At 40.1% G+C, this 16,620-nt stretch overlaps 2 protein-coding genes across 4 annotated transcripts in view; one reads left to right on the top strand and one right to left on the bottom strand.

Annotated features, from left to right (window-relative positions):
• Positions 1-1,355, bottom strand: part of ptk2bb (protein tyrosine kinase 2 beta, b) — a 43,782-nt gene extending 42,427 nt beyond the window's left edge. For both annotated transcript variants that reach the window (XM_055149110.1, XM_055149112.1), the window contains exon 1: positions 1,221-1,355. The gene's annotated coding sequence lies outside the window, so the exon portion shown is untranslated. The remainder of the gene's footprint in view (positions 1-1,220) is intronic.
• bmf2 (BCL2 modifying factor 2) lies at positions 845-10,192 on the top strand. Of its 2 annotated transcripts, none has more exons than XM_055149113.1 (4): positions 845-995; positions 3,536-3,775; positions 4,698-4,912; positions 7,136-10,192. In XM_055149113.1, exons 2-4 carry the CDS (start codon positions 3,559-3,561, stop codon positions 7,250-7,252), a joined length of 549 nt encoding a protein of 182 aa, XP_055005088.1. In that variant the 5' UTR covers positions 845-995; positions 3,536-3,558; the 3' UTR covers positions 7,253-10,192. The 2 variants fall into 2 exon arrangements, with proteins under 2 accessions (XP_055005088.1, XP_020774269.1); XM_020918610.2 differs by having other exon boundaries at positions 861-1,305.
• The last annotated feature ends 6,428 nt before the right edge of the window (positions 10,193-16,620 follow it).

The following is a 16,620-nucleotide window of genomic DNA, read 5'->3' as shown; positions in this document are numbered from 1 at the left end:
AGCACTAGTCACATGTCTTATCTCGGTTTGTGTTTTTTCCCCTCCACGTGTCCAGATACACGAAGCAGAAGGCGGGACCATAACAAACCGCCTGATTGGCTGAGAGCTTGTCACCAGCTTATGCCTTCCAACAGGACAGTCCTCTTAAAGGGCCAGGCGCAATATTTACTTATTGACAACAATACCAAGAAATGTTCGAAGAATGATGATCGAGGTTTTTGAACATTTAACACCTAATCATTTCACATTTAAAACAGTTTTGGGAAGCCATTCGACATAATTTTGTTTTTATTTCGATATCCTCAAAATGCCATATTTTTTCTCAAAGCAAATGGGATAATATTGAATAATTATCTGTGGACAGCATTATTTCCCATTCATGTGTATTGCAAATGAATAGCAATTATGTTGGAATGGAGGGATATATTTCTGTTTATTTATATCATGAATTACATGTTTATTATTAGGCTATTTGACACCATCTGTGAATGTGATTCAATATGTCTCGTAAGTGCAATAATATAGCGCATTATAACGTATTTTATTCCAATGTATTCACTACAGTCTGCAGTACACTAGCAGTGCAATGCATAAACTTACTCCAGTGCCCTGGTAGCCTAATAAATCATTGTGTTGTAATATATCCTACTTTATTGATGCTTCCGTGGTTTAATTTCGTTTAGCTGTCAACACTCGGGGCATTTCAAAGTGTTTAGTTGAGTTTGAATCGATAATAAAGTGAATAGGCTGTGTTACATTTGCATAACATTGTACTTGCTGCTCCCTTTCACATATGACTAGGGGCGGGTCCCCGGGTCCATCAGGGCGGGCCGCCGTGGCAGAAAAAAACAAGCCCTCTGCAGTCAGCAAACATCCACCACGAGTAGCTGTAATGCAAAGAGGATACGAGCCGCATCACCACAATCATTAGCGAACAAGTTAGCATCAAACTGTCAAGATACCACCGATCACTACGGAAAGCCTGTTTTCTGGCGGTGAGTTCAGTCACAGTTTATTCGCCTTTCTCTTGGACCGAAACTGCCTTCTTTTTGCCGCCTTCCTTCACTGCTTAGTTTGTCAACAAATGAGCGGGCAGCTGGCGCTGGGGCATGCCCGGGCAGATACTGGATGAGCGGACTCGCAGAGTGCTGGCATATGGCAAAGGGCATTCTCTGAAGTATTTTTACCCACTTTTTCTCGTGAACGAGTATTTTTCTTACCTTATTCTCACTGAGGACGTGTTGATCGACTGGTTTAAAAGACTTCATCTATCAAGTGGACTGTCCCGGTCTTTGAGCAGCCATGGTTCGTACCGCTCATTTCCTCACTTAAACACCACCCAGTTAAACGTCAAAGTGCCACATGTGTCATGCTGATTGTCAAATAATTAAATTCACGATCATGACCGAGCTGCGGTACACGAGAGCGCATTCACACGGTCAGCGGGTTTGTTTGGGGGAAGAATGATCCGGTGTGGTGGCCAAGATAAAACACAGAAAGTAGGTTAAAGTTCTGACAGTGCATTATAGGAGGAAAATAGTTTTTTTACAGCGGTGCCAACGAGAACATGTCAAGCAGCCATGCGGCTTTGTTTTCTTGAGCGACAGTTTAGAAGTTGACCTAATTTACCAACTAATTTAAAGAGAGAATATACAGGGTTGTAGATAGCCAAATCTTTATTTTATTGGAGGATGTCGTTAGTCATTTTGGTTGTGTCGACTCACTAGAGTCAAAGCGACACTACCGCTGAAACCAGCGTGCGTCGGCGCATCACTGTCCGGTAAACAGTGCCTTTGGTGCGGTTAGAGGGATCGAAATCTGTCGGTGGTCGTACAAAGCTTGTTGGGGATGGCAAACGTGTCATTTTAGTACATAATGGTGATTTCATAACAGTAACAGTAACAGTCTTTACATGGAGGAGTGATTTGACCTATATTTAATTACAAAGTTTGTGCCAGTTCGGCACTAGGTGGCTTTACCTGTCGTCACCGCCTAGTTCTTCAGCTCATGAAATAGCAAATGCTATGTTATTGTTTTGGTGTTGTACTTGTCAGCAGGATCTAGTATATTAGCTGCCCAATGAAGCATGAGGTGAAACTGCGGTACTGCTCACCTTGTTTGCACCCCCTCCTGCCCTCCAGAGTTGAGCTGAAGTTGAGCCAAGTGCGCGCACGGGGCAGCAGAGGGAGCCACACTTTGGAGCGGCTTTGATTCTCTGACCAGCAGCTCTGCACTCCCTGCCAGGCCCCAGAGATGCCCCGGGCGCTGTGTTTATGTGTGTATATGTGTGTGTGTGTGTGTGTGTGTTGTTATCCTGCTGCCAGATTTGAGTTGGCTGCCAGGGGAAATTCATGAAGGGGCTTGCATTGCTTCTGACACAACAGGAACTAAGGCCAAACTTCTAATTGCAGGTGCATGATCTGCCTATGAAGCATTGTGTTGTGACTTGGAAAAGCTATTATACATGTTCTGGCGGTTAGAGAAAGTGACTCAAGCAGTAATGTATCAAGCAGTAGCACTTCTTTCTTGGTAAGACTTGTTTGTTGACATTAAAATCCTACTCTAAAGTCTTATGAGAGTAATCAGACACACCTGAACAATACGTTAGCGTGACTGGGTTCGTTGTGACACCACTCAAACAGTGACATATCCAACCAGAGCCGCTGAGTTGGTAAACACAATATCGGTGTATCCAGTTACAGTCCTTTGCATTTGCCAGTCAGCCCTGCCTACTTCGCTCCACTTACACAACAAGAGGCATAAACAGAAAACCACAACAACACCAGATCAGGCAATGGCACGCGCCCAACAAGGGAAAAGGAGAAGGAAAAGTAAGTGTGTTCAGGCAGACTAGTTGAGTTATGGTATGAAAGTTGTCATCTTTTCTTCAGGTCTGTGTTGGTAGCAGCGGCATGTGACTGTCAAGCCAAACTTTGGTTTGACTTAAGTGGTTTCACACAAATAACGTAATCCTGATCACCGCACAGAGAGAGCTGATGGTGGAGGCAGGCAGCTTTCCAACAAAATGTGGTTTAAGTAACACAATAGAGAAGTGCTTAAGCAGGAGGAACTTTAAATCCCTACAGTAGTGAGATGTGTGCTACATTATCTCAGTTTAAGGTAACCTCATCTTCAGGCGCCAAGTGCAGGTATTTTATTTTTTTATCAGAAACTTGATGTGTTGTTTATACTCGCCCACCAGGTTACCGTTCACCGGACGAAAAATTGAGTACCTTCTGTTGCTATATAAAATGCAGCAGATTCCTACAGTCACGCACGAGACAGTCCATCGTCGCTTTTGTTTTGGGCATTACCTCACACGTCTAAGCCTCTTACTGAGCATTATGGTGACTAATGACTTATTTTCAACAAATGTCATTGGTGAGATGATTTTCCGAGGGTCTACTAAGTACTTATGCTATTTTCTTAACTTGTAAACACTTCCAAAATTGAGCACAGAGAAACATGAGTACTTGAGTATGATATATCACAGACTCCCACGACTGAACTTTCTCTGTCTTCTTATTGGCTTTAGGGACTTTACCGCTGAGGCGTCATATGGAGGATGAGGAGGACATGTCCAGACCCATCTCGCAGTTCTGGGGAACGCCTTTCAGGGACATCAAATACGAAGACCCAACCTCACCCATGGCGGCTGGACAGGCCCTGGCTGCGGTTACCGTGGCAGTGCCCACTGCACAGAGCCACAACAACAGCATCAGCATCAACGCACTGCCCTGCAGTCTGCACTGGCAACCACGCACCCCCTTTCATGGTGAGCACAGACTACAGCCCAGAGGCCAGTGACAGGACTGACACAAGTCAAGTATGACATTTATTTATATATATAAAAAAATGGGGGTAAAATATTTATCGTTAAGACCTCCCTAACTTTATTATCATGCAGCCATCCCCAATGTGATTTGTTTTTATCATATTAACCCTAAATGGAATAAACTTTGGAATGCTTCTATTTGCATTTCACTTTAAAAATAACATTTCTGAAAATGAGGACAGAAAATACAAATACCTTGTAGCCACAATGGTGCATACAAACAACAGTTCTATGTTTAATTCAATAGTGTTTTTGCATGTCTAATGAATTCAGTGTGGCATCACCCTAATTAAATTGCACCAATGTTGAGAGCATGTTTGTGTGCTGACCCCGTGTCAGTGGAGAGAGGTACATATTGTTTGCGATATAAAGTCATCAATAAACAACACCCCAGCCTGTTATTACCTTGTCGCTCAGAGTAATCTCAGCAGTAATGGGTGTCATGCTCTTGGCCCACTGCCAGCTCCGCTCCGCACAGAGGGACTGCTCACACTTTGGTACAGATAAGGGACAGAATAGCATTCTTTTCTTGAGAGCACAAAAAATTGTTTTCGCTCCAAGTGGCATGACTGCGGCGCATGCTAGAGGCAATAAGTAAACCCGATGACACAGACCACAAAAGAGACTGTTGATTTAAGGTGTTTGACTTTTCTATGTACCAGCGCCGTCTCTCACTTTCCTCTTAAAGCTTTTTCACTTGTACTTCAGGTGTCTACTTAATACTTAATAAGTAGACATCTAATAGGACATGTTTTTCTTTCAATAAATATATTTCTATTTGACTGTTTTACACATTGACAGTGCTTCATAGAGTTATTTAAATGAATCGTCACAAACAATAATGTTGCTTGTTTTTCTATAGGCAACGCTGGATTACGCGCACACTTCCCTGCTCAGTTTGAGCCTATGGAGGACCGAGGAGAGAGGTCGATGGACGAGGAAGAGGAGGGCAGAGAGGAGGAAGAAAACGCATCGGCACAGAGGAACGAGGAGCCACCTGCAGTGAGCGCTGAGGCTCAGATTGGACGCAAACTGCGGGAAATTGGAGACAAGTTCCACCAGGATCACATGGATGTGGTAAGCATTAGCAACGTAATGTACTTTATTTACTTAATTTAACTAAAATATGTGGTCAGTGAAGACGAAATAGATAAAAATGGAAGTTTTATAGTTTTTTCCAAAATATTTTAAATAAATTGGAAAATGTAAAAAATTATAATAATAATCTGATGTAATAGCAACAAAATCATATTTCAAACTTTCATAGCTCTTGCTTTGACTGTTATGACTGATATACCTGGACTGGACTTTGAATTGGTCAAACACACCAGGCTCCACCCCTCATAGATTATACAACATAAGCATTACAGTTGTTAAAAGGTCAGAGAGTTCAGCATATCAGTTTGTGAACAGCAGTTAGCGATCACGTGACTCTGCACTTTGTCATAAGAACAAATGCAAACCTGGTTCTTATCTTGAGGGTTGTGTAGAAGGGGTCTGTTTGGACAGAGAGGTGCGGTTTTGTCAAGAACACTGCGTTTATTGATTAAGAAAAGCAATGACTAAAGTGCGTGAGGACCCTGCAGCAGGTGTGATGAGCTGCGTGTCTGTGTCTGGGTAGATTCGGATAGCTGTTTATATGCCTGTCTAAAAATAGAATCTGACTCACACTTATAGAGGCAGCCAGCAACATGACAACTAACCACAATACCTCAGTTGTCCCGCTGACTGTGTGAGTGTGTGTGTGTTTCGCTTTGTGACAGAGATAAGAGACGAGTTTGTGTTTTTGGTCTAGACGGTCTGTTCGTGCAGGGCTTTCTATTGCGTTTGGCAGTGGTTGTTATCCAATCATCTTCTTTCTGTCTGATATTTGTGCTATTGTTAGAAAGTTTCACTAAGCAGAAGTTTGTTGTGTGGGTTTGTGTTGATGCAAAGTAGGTTTCAGTTGCTTTTTTGTTTGTTTGTTTTTTTCTTTCATAATTCAAGTTAGAAGAACTATTGGTCACATTTAAATACAATACTAAATAATTTATGCAAATGTATGTTTCTCTTTAAGTTAGGGTCATGACTTGAATCAGGGGACATTAGCTCAGTAGTTCTAGAAGTAAAAGGTGCAGTAATTTAGTTTTTTGTTGATTACTTCTACACCTACAGGCAAAAAATCTTGGGTTTATGTCAGGTCTAGTGTTTTTGGCAGGAGTAGTATTAGTAGTGGGTGTAGTGCTTTTCATAGAAGAACTAGTGACTACTTCATATATAAAAGTACTTTGGTACACATTGAGTCAGTACCTCTTGTGTCTCTGATTTGAATTCCATTACATGCTTTAAAACATCTTAACACACAGGAAAGCAGCTTGAATCCACAGTTGCCTAATCATTTTGGAGCATTGAAAAGAGCTGTACAAAATGCACACTATACTCAGCCCACGCAGTAGTGTGGAACAAACCAGGGCTCTGTTTTAAAATGCACTGCACTGTAGAATTAAGTCAATTAAGGACAATTAGGGTAACATTTAGCGGTGCAGCTTCAATGTAGTTCAGACGACTTCTCCTGTATCAAATAGCCTGGGGCACATTGTGATTTCAGCCTGGTAGAGCCCCTGATCCAGAGTGCTACAGAGATTGTAAGAAGTATGCTTATGCAACGGGCTGCAATAGAGGAGAGCAGAGGTTCAGAAAGCCGGCGGGAAGCGCAGGGGGGCAGAGGGGAGGTGTAGCGGCGCAGTTTGGGGCGGATTTCACTCTGATACAAGAATCCCCTTCATCAGTTTGAGAGATCGAACATGAAAATCCACGCCTTGAGGATCAGCGTCGTAGGAGGCAGCTGCTATAGTTTCCTCTGCTTTGTTTTGGTAATTATTTCGCTGATGTTGAAGTAACAAAGTGATGAAATAGCGGTGCGCTTTGCCTCTGAGGATGTTGTTTGGGAGTGAACAGTACAGCAGTGATCAGGACTGACTGTTTAATCCCCGAGAGGCAGTGAGCGATGGTGGTAATGAGATGAGTGGCAGCGCTTCTGTTTCCGGAGAGGTTCATTACATCAGGTCATTCTCAGGCTTACATCACATTGTGGCAGCTTGACGACCACTAAGATATCCAAAAACTTTATTTGATTGGATTGGACCCATCCTATAGTACAAATCCCATCAGATGTCCTCTCTCTTCATTCATCCCTGCTTGGATCGGACAAAAACTCTTATGTAGGAAAGTGACAACTGATACTGTTTGTTAGTGAAGTTGAATATGAACTAACTGAAGAGGAGTTGATTTTAACTGTATCCCTCTCTCTCTCCTCCACAGTTCATGAGGCATCAGAGACAGAATCTTCCCGCCTGGATGCGCCTCACTATCGCTCTGTTTGGCTTCCTGTTTCCCCGAGAGCCGGTGCTGCCTCGCCTCCAGGGGCAGCAGAGATGAACGCACTTCCTGTTCGCTCCTTGATGTCATCCCCGTTCAAAAACAGACTGAAACAGACGGACACTGTGGAGACAAGGGACTTTTTACACAGAAATGGCACTGTAAAGATGAAACACGGGTTATGGATTTTGGTTTCATTTTCTAACTGGATCTGAAGATGAAGAACACTGGTCGCCGCTGGACGGAGACTGTGAGATTTTTTTTATTGAATTGTGGTCCTCTTATTTTTGTCTTTTTCGCCTCTCTGAGAAGAAGCCATTGTGTTTGAAGAGATATTTTCAAAATATTTGTAAGATGACCTATTTTGTACAGTTTTTATTTGCTAAATTCAAGTCTTGAAGGACCTCCATCAAGTCCAGAGAATGCCTTATTCTCTCTCCCGCCACAGACAACTCTTTCGCATCACGGACAGCATCAACACAAATCAGACAAAACCATTTTTGTCTTGGAACTGTGGACAATTTCTGCATAAAAGTTACTGACTTCACAAACATTGAGGAGGCATATTTTTTCTAATTTATTCTCAGAAATATAACAGGCCCTATATCAATTTTCTCACTGTCCCACACTGGCTAATATTGTATTCACAGTCAAGCTTCCACTCGTGTCACCCATACATCTTGTTGGACCACTGTGTAAAATACATACTGTTGAAACATATATAACTTGAATGCTACTAGTATCATCCCAATACAATAATTTTGCTTCATTTTCAGATGGTTGGTGTGCTAACAATTCAAGTTTAAATAAGCACAAGTATATCTGGTCTAGTCTCTTATAGGTGGATGAAATCAGGGACGTTACAACAATCAGATTCCTGTCATCAGCTGGTTTGACAATCTTCACACCATGCTGCATAGTGAATCGCCTGCAAAAGAGATTGATTGGCAATATATAGATCAATATGAATCAAAAGTCTATAAAAAAAGTCTATACTTTTTCTTATTTTGACTCCAAGTGCGCCTTCACATCCAAAAGCACTTCCTAGCTCCATCCTGCGTGCTTATGTAATACATGAATGAGATTTCCTGAGTTTTCAATCAGCCTTTAAGTGCTTTTTGTCGTCAAACTGCCAGTGCGACATTCACTCATAAGCGAATATGCATTTCTCCAAATATATGCCACACAAATATTTTTACATCCAGTTTTTGCAGCCACATATTAAATAAGTCTCATTTTTAGATTCTTATAAAGACACTGATAGGTTTAATTCCTTTATGTTTTCTTCAGGGAGTAGTTTACAATCACGTTTTTTGCATTACGTGTCACAAATAGTTCGGAGGTCGTTTTTTGACTACTAGTTAGTAGCTAAAATGCTTGTTTTTTTTCCTGCAAACACTGAACGCTGAGCCAAATGTTGTGACACTTCCAAAACAGTCTGGAAACATCTCCACTGTGCGAGCTACTCCCTGTCTTTTTCTCTTACTACAACTTTTTTTTTTGTTTAATTTATTCTTAATTTATTTAGTGTATATTTGCTCAGTGCTACTGTATAGATCTATGGCATGTACAGTCGTTTTACTTCCTCATTGATGATGTGCATTCAGTCGCGTGATTGGTGCCTGTGTGCGGGAGGGCGGAGTCAAAACTAAGCCATGTGCCTCGCGTGATCTCACACGACTGGCTATTTTTTATATACGCCAAAAACTAATAAACAACAACAGACAATCAAAATGTACTAACTGTGCCTTGTGAAGAACTGACTTGCCATGCTTTCATCAACACTCGGCATTTAAGTCAACATTTTTTTACACTTGTGAGAAAAACTTTAAAAAACGAGGCACGGGCTCAAACTTTGGCATCAACCGCTTCCTAATATCAGACTGTTTGCGATCAATGTGCACTGTAAAAAATGATTTCTTTGACTTGTATACTGTACTCAGCGCCTCTCTTTCTACTCCAGAGCTGAACAACCCTACTCCCTCTAGATTGTCAAAGCTTTTTCAACATCTGTGATATGCTGGATTGACCTGCCTAGCCTGGGTCTCTGCTTTATCCCTTAAAATCTAGAAGGGCTGTGGATTTCAAAATGGAGGATTGAGCCACCACGGTGCCCAGTATTATTTATACACGAGAAATGGGTTTAACAGCAATAGGAGTTCTTAACTGAGCCAGATTGTACCAACTACTGCTGCCACCCTGACTTAAGTTATACGTTCTACCTTCAGTGTCTTTCAAACTTTTTTTGTTGATCCTTTCATTTGAAATATCCAAGCCGGAGTGCATCTTTTACTGTCAAGTGCTGTGATTTGGTGTTTTTTATACATTTGACATGAATTTGACACACATTTATAACAATTTTTAAGAAATTTTCCATGACTTTTTGTAAGAAATTAAATTACAAACAAGTTTTATTTTGCTTTTCTATAATGGCTTATACTGCAATGTTGTGGCATCTTTTTCATATTAGATATCGCCAAGTCTGCTGTGTCACTCTCAGTTCAAGGGCTGTTTTCTTTGGATATATGTAAAAAAAAATGCATGTCCGACATTCCTGATAAAATTTGTATCTTAAGGGTTTGAATGTAATTGAATGGAGAGAAAAACAACACAATTTTATCTGATACTGAACAGTGGAACTTATTCAAACCATATTCGCGGGAGGAGTTGTCATGGCAATGGTCCCTTCCCAGAGCAGAGCGGTCCCATTGATTTCACATTCATGACGTGAGGCCCAGTCACATGTAGCAGTTGTGTTTGTTGAAGCATTGTCTGTGTGATCTTTGGGACGGCTCTAGCTCAACATTCAGAGACCGCCAGGGACCAGGAGGGACTAAAGAAGGACACACTAGGACGTGGGATGTTTGTTCTTTTCTAGTGCAATATGCTGTACATAAGAGCTCTCAAAATCTGACATTTTCTCTTAATTTTTCTGTTGTTGTTAAATGGGTACATACATTTGCTGTTTTCTTTTTTCATTAAAATTTATTGATGAATGAATATTACGGATTCCTTCTCTTTAATGCTTTGCATGTGAAGTTTTATCGTCAATTAAATACCATCATTTATGCTCATTTACATCACTAATTTGATCAGTGATTTGGGTCACATAAAACATCAGTGTGTGGAATTTATAATACTTTAGCAAAACTTAAAACTTCAGTCCAGGTGTAGTTTTTTAAGATGTCAAACATAATATTCATTACACAAAAAAGTACATAATAACATGCCTTATTAGTGCTATAGACAATGATTTAAGTATAGACTATTAGAGGTGTTGATATGTATGCTAGTCAAAGCTCCCCCGGGGTTGGGTGATCAAGTTCAAGTTTATTTATATAGCTTGTAAATAACTGCACAATAACAATCATTCAGGCAAGGTGATGAAGTGTCTTGCCCAAGGGTACAACGACAATGAACCAATGTAACCTCACAGTTGAACCGTTGTAATATTATTACTGTTTAAAGGAGGACTATTTGGTGACATTTCTGGTAGAGGCTACGTCACCTCCTTTGTCTCCATACTCATGTTGTTTCTTTGCCTGGAACATTTCACGATGTAGCATTAAACTTATAGATCTCTATGGAGACCAGCGGGTAATGCAGCCTGGTCAAGTTACAGTTCATATCCATGGAGAGGCAGCCTTGCTCAGAGTAAAGTCTTATGTTTTCCAAAATATTTTTAATCCAAGATAGATAAATTTCCTTACTTACTACGGTACTTTCCAGGCAAACTTTGTGAAAGACAAGAAAATGGCATATTCCTATGCAGAAAAGTTCCACAGTGGACCTTTAAACGACTTGTGTATATGATTTTATGGAACTAAAGAAAGAGGTTACATCTGCTCAACAGCTGTAGCAATCACATCAGTTTTGCTGCAAAAATAAAACATCATTTCAAGTCATGTGTTGAGCTTCACAGACGACAAATGACTTTACATCAAGAAATCAGTGATTTATCCCGGTGTGAAAGTCCCTAAACATTTAAAAGGAACAATGGATGTGTTTCATAGGGCTGGGAGGCAAGGGGAGCTCTGGGCTTCTTTTTATTTGTTCTTCCTTTTGGGGGAAAGGTGCAAAGCTAATATAAAGTATGATTCAGCTCTTTGTCACTGCCATTTTTTAAACTATCTTCTTCTGGGAGCAAAACATCGCCTCCAGCAAGTAGCAAACGAAATTAAATCTAAAAAGATCTTAAATTTTCCCATTTTGAAGTCTTTTTGGAAGTGGCTGGAGGGAGAAATATAGTCAGTTCATTTAATTCCAGACAAAGTCACCTTAAGGATATTTATCTTATACATTGTAGTTTTAGCTGTGTTTCTCATTAGCATTTTAAACAGAGTGTGTGTTGCATGGAGCCCAGTGCTGTCTTTATATTAGCATAAAAGCAAAGTGACGAGGCAAACTCATTAAAATAGCCAAGGTGCTTCAAAAGTCTCTGACAAGCTGTGAATAAATTTATGATCAAACCAGTCTTTCATTTTGTCAGAAATAAACAACATCTTTTGAAATGCTCGTCATCTTTTTGCCCTCTTTGCAGAATCGCAAAAGGAAATTTCAAAAACATTAAGATGTCGCATTCAGGGACACAGCACTATCATTTGGCTCAGTCTGACTTTTCTCTCATGGGTTATTTAAATGCACATTAGCGTTTTGTGTGTGTGTACTCGCCTCCCGAATTGCATGCTGGGAGTGGGGGTTGGAAGTTGGAACCACAAAAGATGTCTACTAACTCTCCCACCAGCTGAAGTAAAGTGGTGTCCCAGGGGAGGGCTGGTAAATAAACAGTGTGTATGTGAGTCTATGGAGAGAAAAGCAGGGACAGGGAGGAGTGGGGCTGTTGTCAGGGTTTTGCTTGCCTCAGCACTTTTTCACGCATACACAAACACATACACACATACACACACATAGGGACACTCAATCCCGACAAAGAGCTCAGTGTTCTCCGTTGCAGTGGCTGTAGGAGACGCCCTCATGATAGACCGGTGCCTATCAGGGTCACGCCTCAACTTCTGCAGTCACTCTCACTCCACAGTGCTTTTTGTTTACTTCTGTTTCAATGGCTCAAAAGTATTAACCCTTTACGGTCCGGGTGGTTGCTTTTCTGTGTCTCGTTTCCTTCTTCTTCTTCTTCTTTTTGGTTCCAAAGGAGAAAGAAGAAGAAAGGTTCTAAATCAAGCTAAATTGACTCTTGTGAGCTTTAAGTCATGTTATAATGTCATCAAAAACATAGCCAGAGTTCATTTACATGTTTGTGTAATTGCTTATTATGATTCTGTCTACATCTCCAAAGCTCAAAATGCTCTCTTCCACCTTGTGATGTCATGTAGGGGTAGTTTTCAAGTTTTCAACTGTTTCCATTTACTTTTAGTTCAATAGACATGGGCAATTCCAGGGCTGAACTTATCCAAATTTCACTATTCTAGTGAAGGTATAAGGAGTTTAAAAACACAGTGGAGAACTTCCTGTATTACCACATGACATCACGAGGTGGAACAGCGTTTTACATTTGAAAGAATTGTTTTAAACATGTAAATGAAACAAAACACAGCTCCAGGTGGAAGGAGTAAGTGATGGTTATTGGTCTATGAGAAAGTTGCTTCACCCACATTACTCCAGTCACAGAAAATATTTAATTGTGACAGGGGATACATTCAGTGTTAAAACCTGCCAATTCGCTTCACAAGTTAGATTTCAAGACAAAACAAAAACATAAAAACATTACTGGTGCCAACTGCTACACTGTGTGTGTGTATGTGTGTCTATAAAAAATCTGCTGCATTACACATAACAACTGAGAAACAGAAACCAACTAGAAACCAACAATTAAAACAGTAACATAAATTATTTTTCCTGCTTTAGAGTTTGCCTGAATACCTAGATAAAGCTGTATTACGATGTTAAAAGAAAGAAACTCCAAAACAGATAAAACCTTACAAATTGATACATTTGCTGTTACCTTTTCTGTACAAAGCTGTATTCTTGTCTGGATATTTGTCTCTAGGTATACCGGCCTATAGAGACTCCCTTAAGAGTGATGACATTTCAATTATCGCCTTCAGCAGAGTCTGAGCGCCTGAGGTGTGTAAAGAAACAGGTCAGTGCAGGGCACAGTCTCCTGGTGCAGCTCGTCATGGACTCTGTGAAATAAGTAATGCTTCTGCTTGTGGCACACATAGAAGGGAACTGTTATTGTAGCAAAGACAACTCTGTCTCAAGGTTATTAGAACTAAAGGCATATAGAACCTGAATACCAATGGAGGTGTCTGCCAGTGCACTTAGAGCTGTGGAAAACAAGTTACAAAATCAAGTCTTTGTCTTATTTTTATATGCTATCCACAGACGGTATTTTAATCAACAATACTGCATCTTTAAAAGTGAATTCCTGAGGAAAAGGTAATTATTCATAATGAGCTACTTACCACTGAATAAGGTGTAGAGCAGCTGGAAAATCGGTTAAAGTGCCTGTAAAACATTTTATTCTATTTTTTTTAGACAGTGTGAAATGGAGATTAAGGGAGGTAGAAATATTCAATATATAGTCAGGGACACTCATCACCAATCAGCAAGTTCAGGTAAAACTTAATAACTTTTTATTTGTTTTATTATGTTCAGCTGAACTGTGAGGTCAGCAGCTATAGCCCACTCTGTTATGTGTTATGTGCAAAAGTTTGGAAAACAATACCTTTGGCAGAGACAGAAGAGGGCTTCATCCTGAGAGCACAGGCTCTTCCTGTCCACAGAGAACAGGAGCTGGTGCAGAAGCACGCAGGTGTAGCACCTCAGCGGGGTGGACTCAGAACAGCTCACAGTGCAGCTGTGACTGAAGAAGCCTCTGGGGAATACTACTTCCTGTATTAGTAAATGGAGTTTTTGTGCTTTTCCGATGTGTCAGGTGATATTTGGTGTTTTTGTTCCTATTCAACAGTTTACAATTTGAGTCAGATTGATAGACAGCCTATTCATGGGATTCAAAGGTGACATTTGGAGGATTTATTCAATTATAAAAAAAGATAGAATAGTTTGTTAATTCCATTTGAATGGTAGTGATCCAAATCCCATATCAAGAAAGCAAGACACCAGCCATAACATTGCGTTCAAATCTAACATGGTGTGTGTTAAAGATGCCCTGGTCTCTCTTTTGCACAAGAGTATTTTGTTGAAGCAAAGCTTCTTGCAACATCAAGATACACAAACAAACCTTTGTGTAAACAGCTTTCAGTAGTGTACACATAGTATTTTGTCTATATGAATAATGCTATTGTAAAACACATGTGGTTACTTTCTTCTGGATATAAAATACTTTGAATTATTTTATTCCATCCACAGACTTCAGTATGTGAAGGCCAAAATTATGAGTTTCAAATGTTTTACTACTTTTCAAAGATCCACAAAATTTTCCCTCTCCCAACCACAAACCCATGTATCAAAACTTAAATAACCCACTACACTAAACATAACATTCACCACTTTGGCCAGCCTGTGCTAATTGGTGCTAGGCTAGTCCTGATTAACCTGGCTCCACTCTGACTTTATAAACACACCAAATAAGGGTGGGAGCTGGGCAGTGTGCTTGAGTAATAAAATCTAAGTGTAGCCCATGAGTCCAGACAGGCCCCCAGGGTAAAAGTGGTGCAGGGGGCGTCCTCTATTGTCTGTGTCATCTCATCCCAGGCCTGTATGAGGGAGGCTTTAAAGCATGATAACAGGGTATTTATGTGGTGGGGACTGCTGTCTTAATTCAAGACAGATAGTAAAAGACTATCCCAAAGACAAACATATGGGAAAACAGGCTGCTTTTTTAATGAATATAAATTAGCTAAGTGCTGCCAATACTGCTGATATTACTGTAGGATATATAGTCATACAATATGTGTGTTTTAAATGTTTACTTCACATAGCTATTAGCAGATGGCCCAGAAGAAAATACTGAAGCGAGTCATATATTTATGTCTGAAATGCGTCATATGGAGTTTGGATGAAAACCATGCTTTATAGCTTTATTTTACATTAACCACAGATACTGTATCATCTAGACGTGCCAATCCCATCTATACTTTACAGTCACATCATGCTGAGGGTGTTCTGCCTTTATGTTTATGATGGAAAATTTAGAGGTTTCCATGATGACACAGTGTTAGCAAACACTGCCAAGAAAGTTGTAAGATTGTCCAAAAACTGAAAAAAAACACCTCACCTGTTGTAAAACAAAATTCAGAGTCTAACTAGAGTAACAAAGCTTCAAACAAAGCAGAGTATACAGTTAGCATCACACCTCCAGGGAATGCTGATGGCATCTACTGCAAAGTATCAATTTACAAGTTTCTTTCCTCCAAATCATTAAAGCAATCAGTTACAGAAGCACATTAAGGACATCACCGCAAGACATTCACAGCTAGACACTTTGACATTGGAGCTCAACAGTCTCATTTATTTCCCATTCACTTTCAGACAGAAAATAATATTAAAAGTCTGAACACTTGATCAGACATAATTGGCTATGTGGTGACTATAATTTGCAAAAAAAACCTTATCATTTTATTTAAAAGTTATTAAAGCATTTTGCCAGCATTTTGGACTTAAAATAACTGCGTTAAGGATATTAATGATCGCATATCTGGTTAGTCTTTGAACTATTAATATTTGAAATTTTGTAATAAAAGTAAGTAAAAGTCCATGGGAAAAATGAACGGAAAAATTACTTCCCGGAACTGAAGCAGGCAGTCACTGTTGAGCTCCATATTGTCACGCGTAAAATAGCCAGTAGCCAATAATGAAAATAAAACACCATTTGTAAGCTGTTACATATCCTTTTCTCCATCAGGGATGATTTTGTCAAGCATGATTCTGCAACTAAATGTTTGGAAAGTAGGCCACTACCACCACCCACGGCCTCTGACTCTATGGAAAATACTGTAAACAGACAATCCAAATATAACGTATAATATATTTGGTGTTAACACATCATGATGTGGGGAGTTACTTTAATGATTTGTTTTTGTTTCGTTGTTGCCCGGTGGTGATCAGGGTGTTGATTTCAGAAACCTGAGTCTATCCTGGTGTCAGTTTAAACAGTGACATAACAAACCTGGTCACAATAAACCTGTTTCTTTATTGTACCGTCCACATGTAAGCAATGGTAGTCACTTACAGTAACAATAGAAGAAGAATAATGATGTGTTTAGGGACATAAGCAGAGCATGTAGACAGACTAGATATTTTCGCAAAAGCGCTCGTAAAAGAGATGGATGGGACTGAGAACAAAAGGGCTGGCATGGATGATTCATTACAAGATAAACAAAATGACGAAGTTTTTTCCAAGTGGGGTTCAGCGCCATATCTACGCTAGATTACATTATCATAAGAACAAAGTATGGCAAGGAGTTTGGACTAAAGCTGCGTGATATGAAGCCTCTGTGTCTGATTAT

The sequence above is a fragment of the Boleophthalmus pectinirostris genome, unplaced genomic scaffold, assembly GCF_026225935.1.
Source record: "Boleophthalmus pectinirostris isolate CB_2022bp ecotype Guang Dong unplaced genomic scaffold, ASM2622593v1 HiC_scaffold_13, whole genome shotgun sequence".
Classification (NCBI taxonomy): Eukaryota; Metazoa; Chordata; class Actinopteri; order Gobiiformes; family Gobiidae; genus Boleophthalmus; species Boleophthalmus pectinirostris.
Note: the sequence above shows the minus strand (reverse complement) of the source record. Positions and strands in the feature narration are given on the sequence as shown.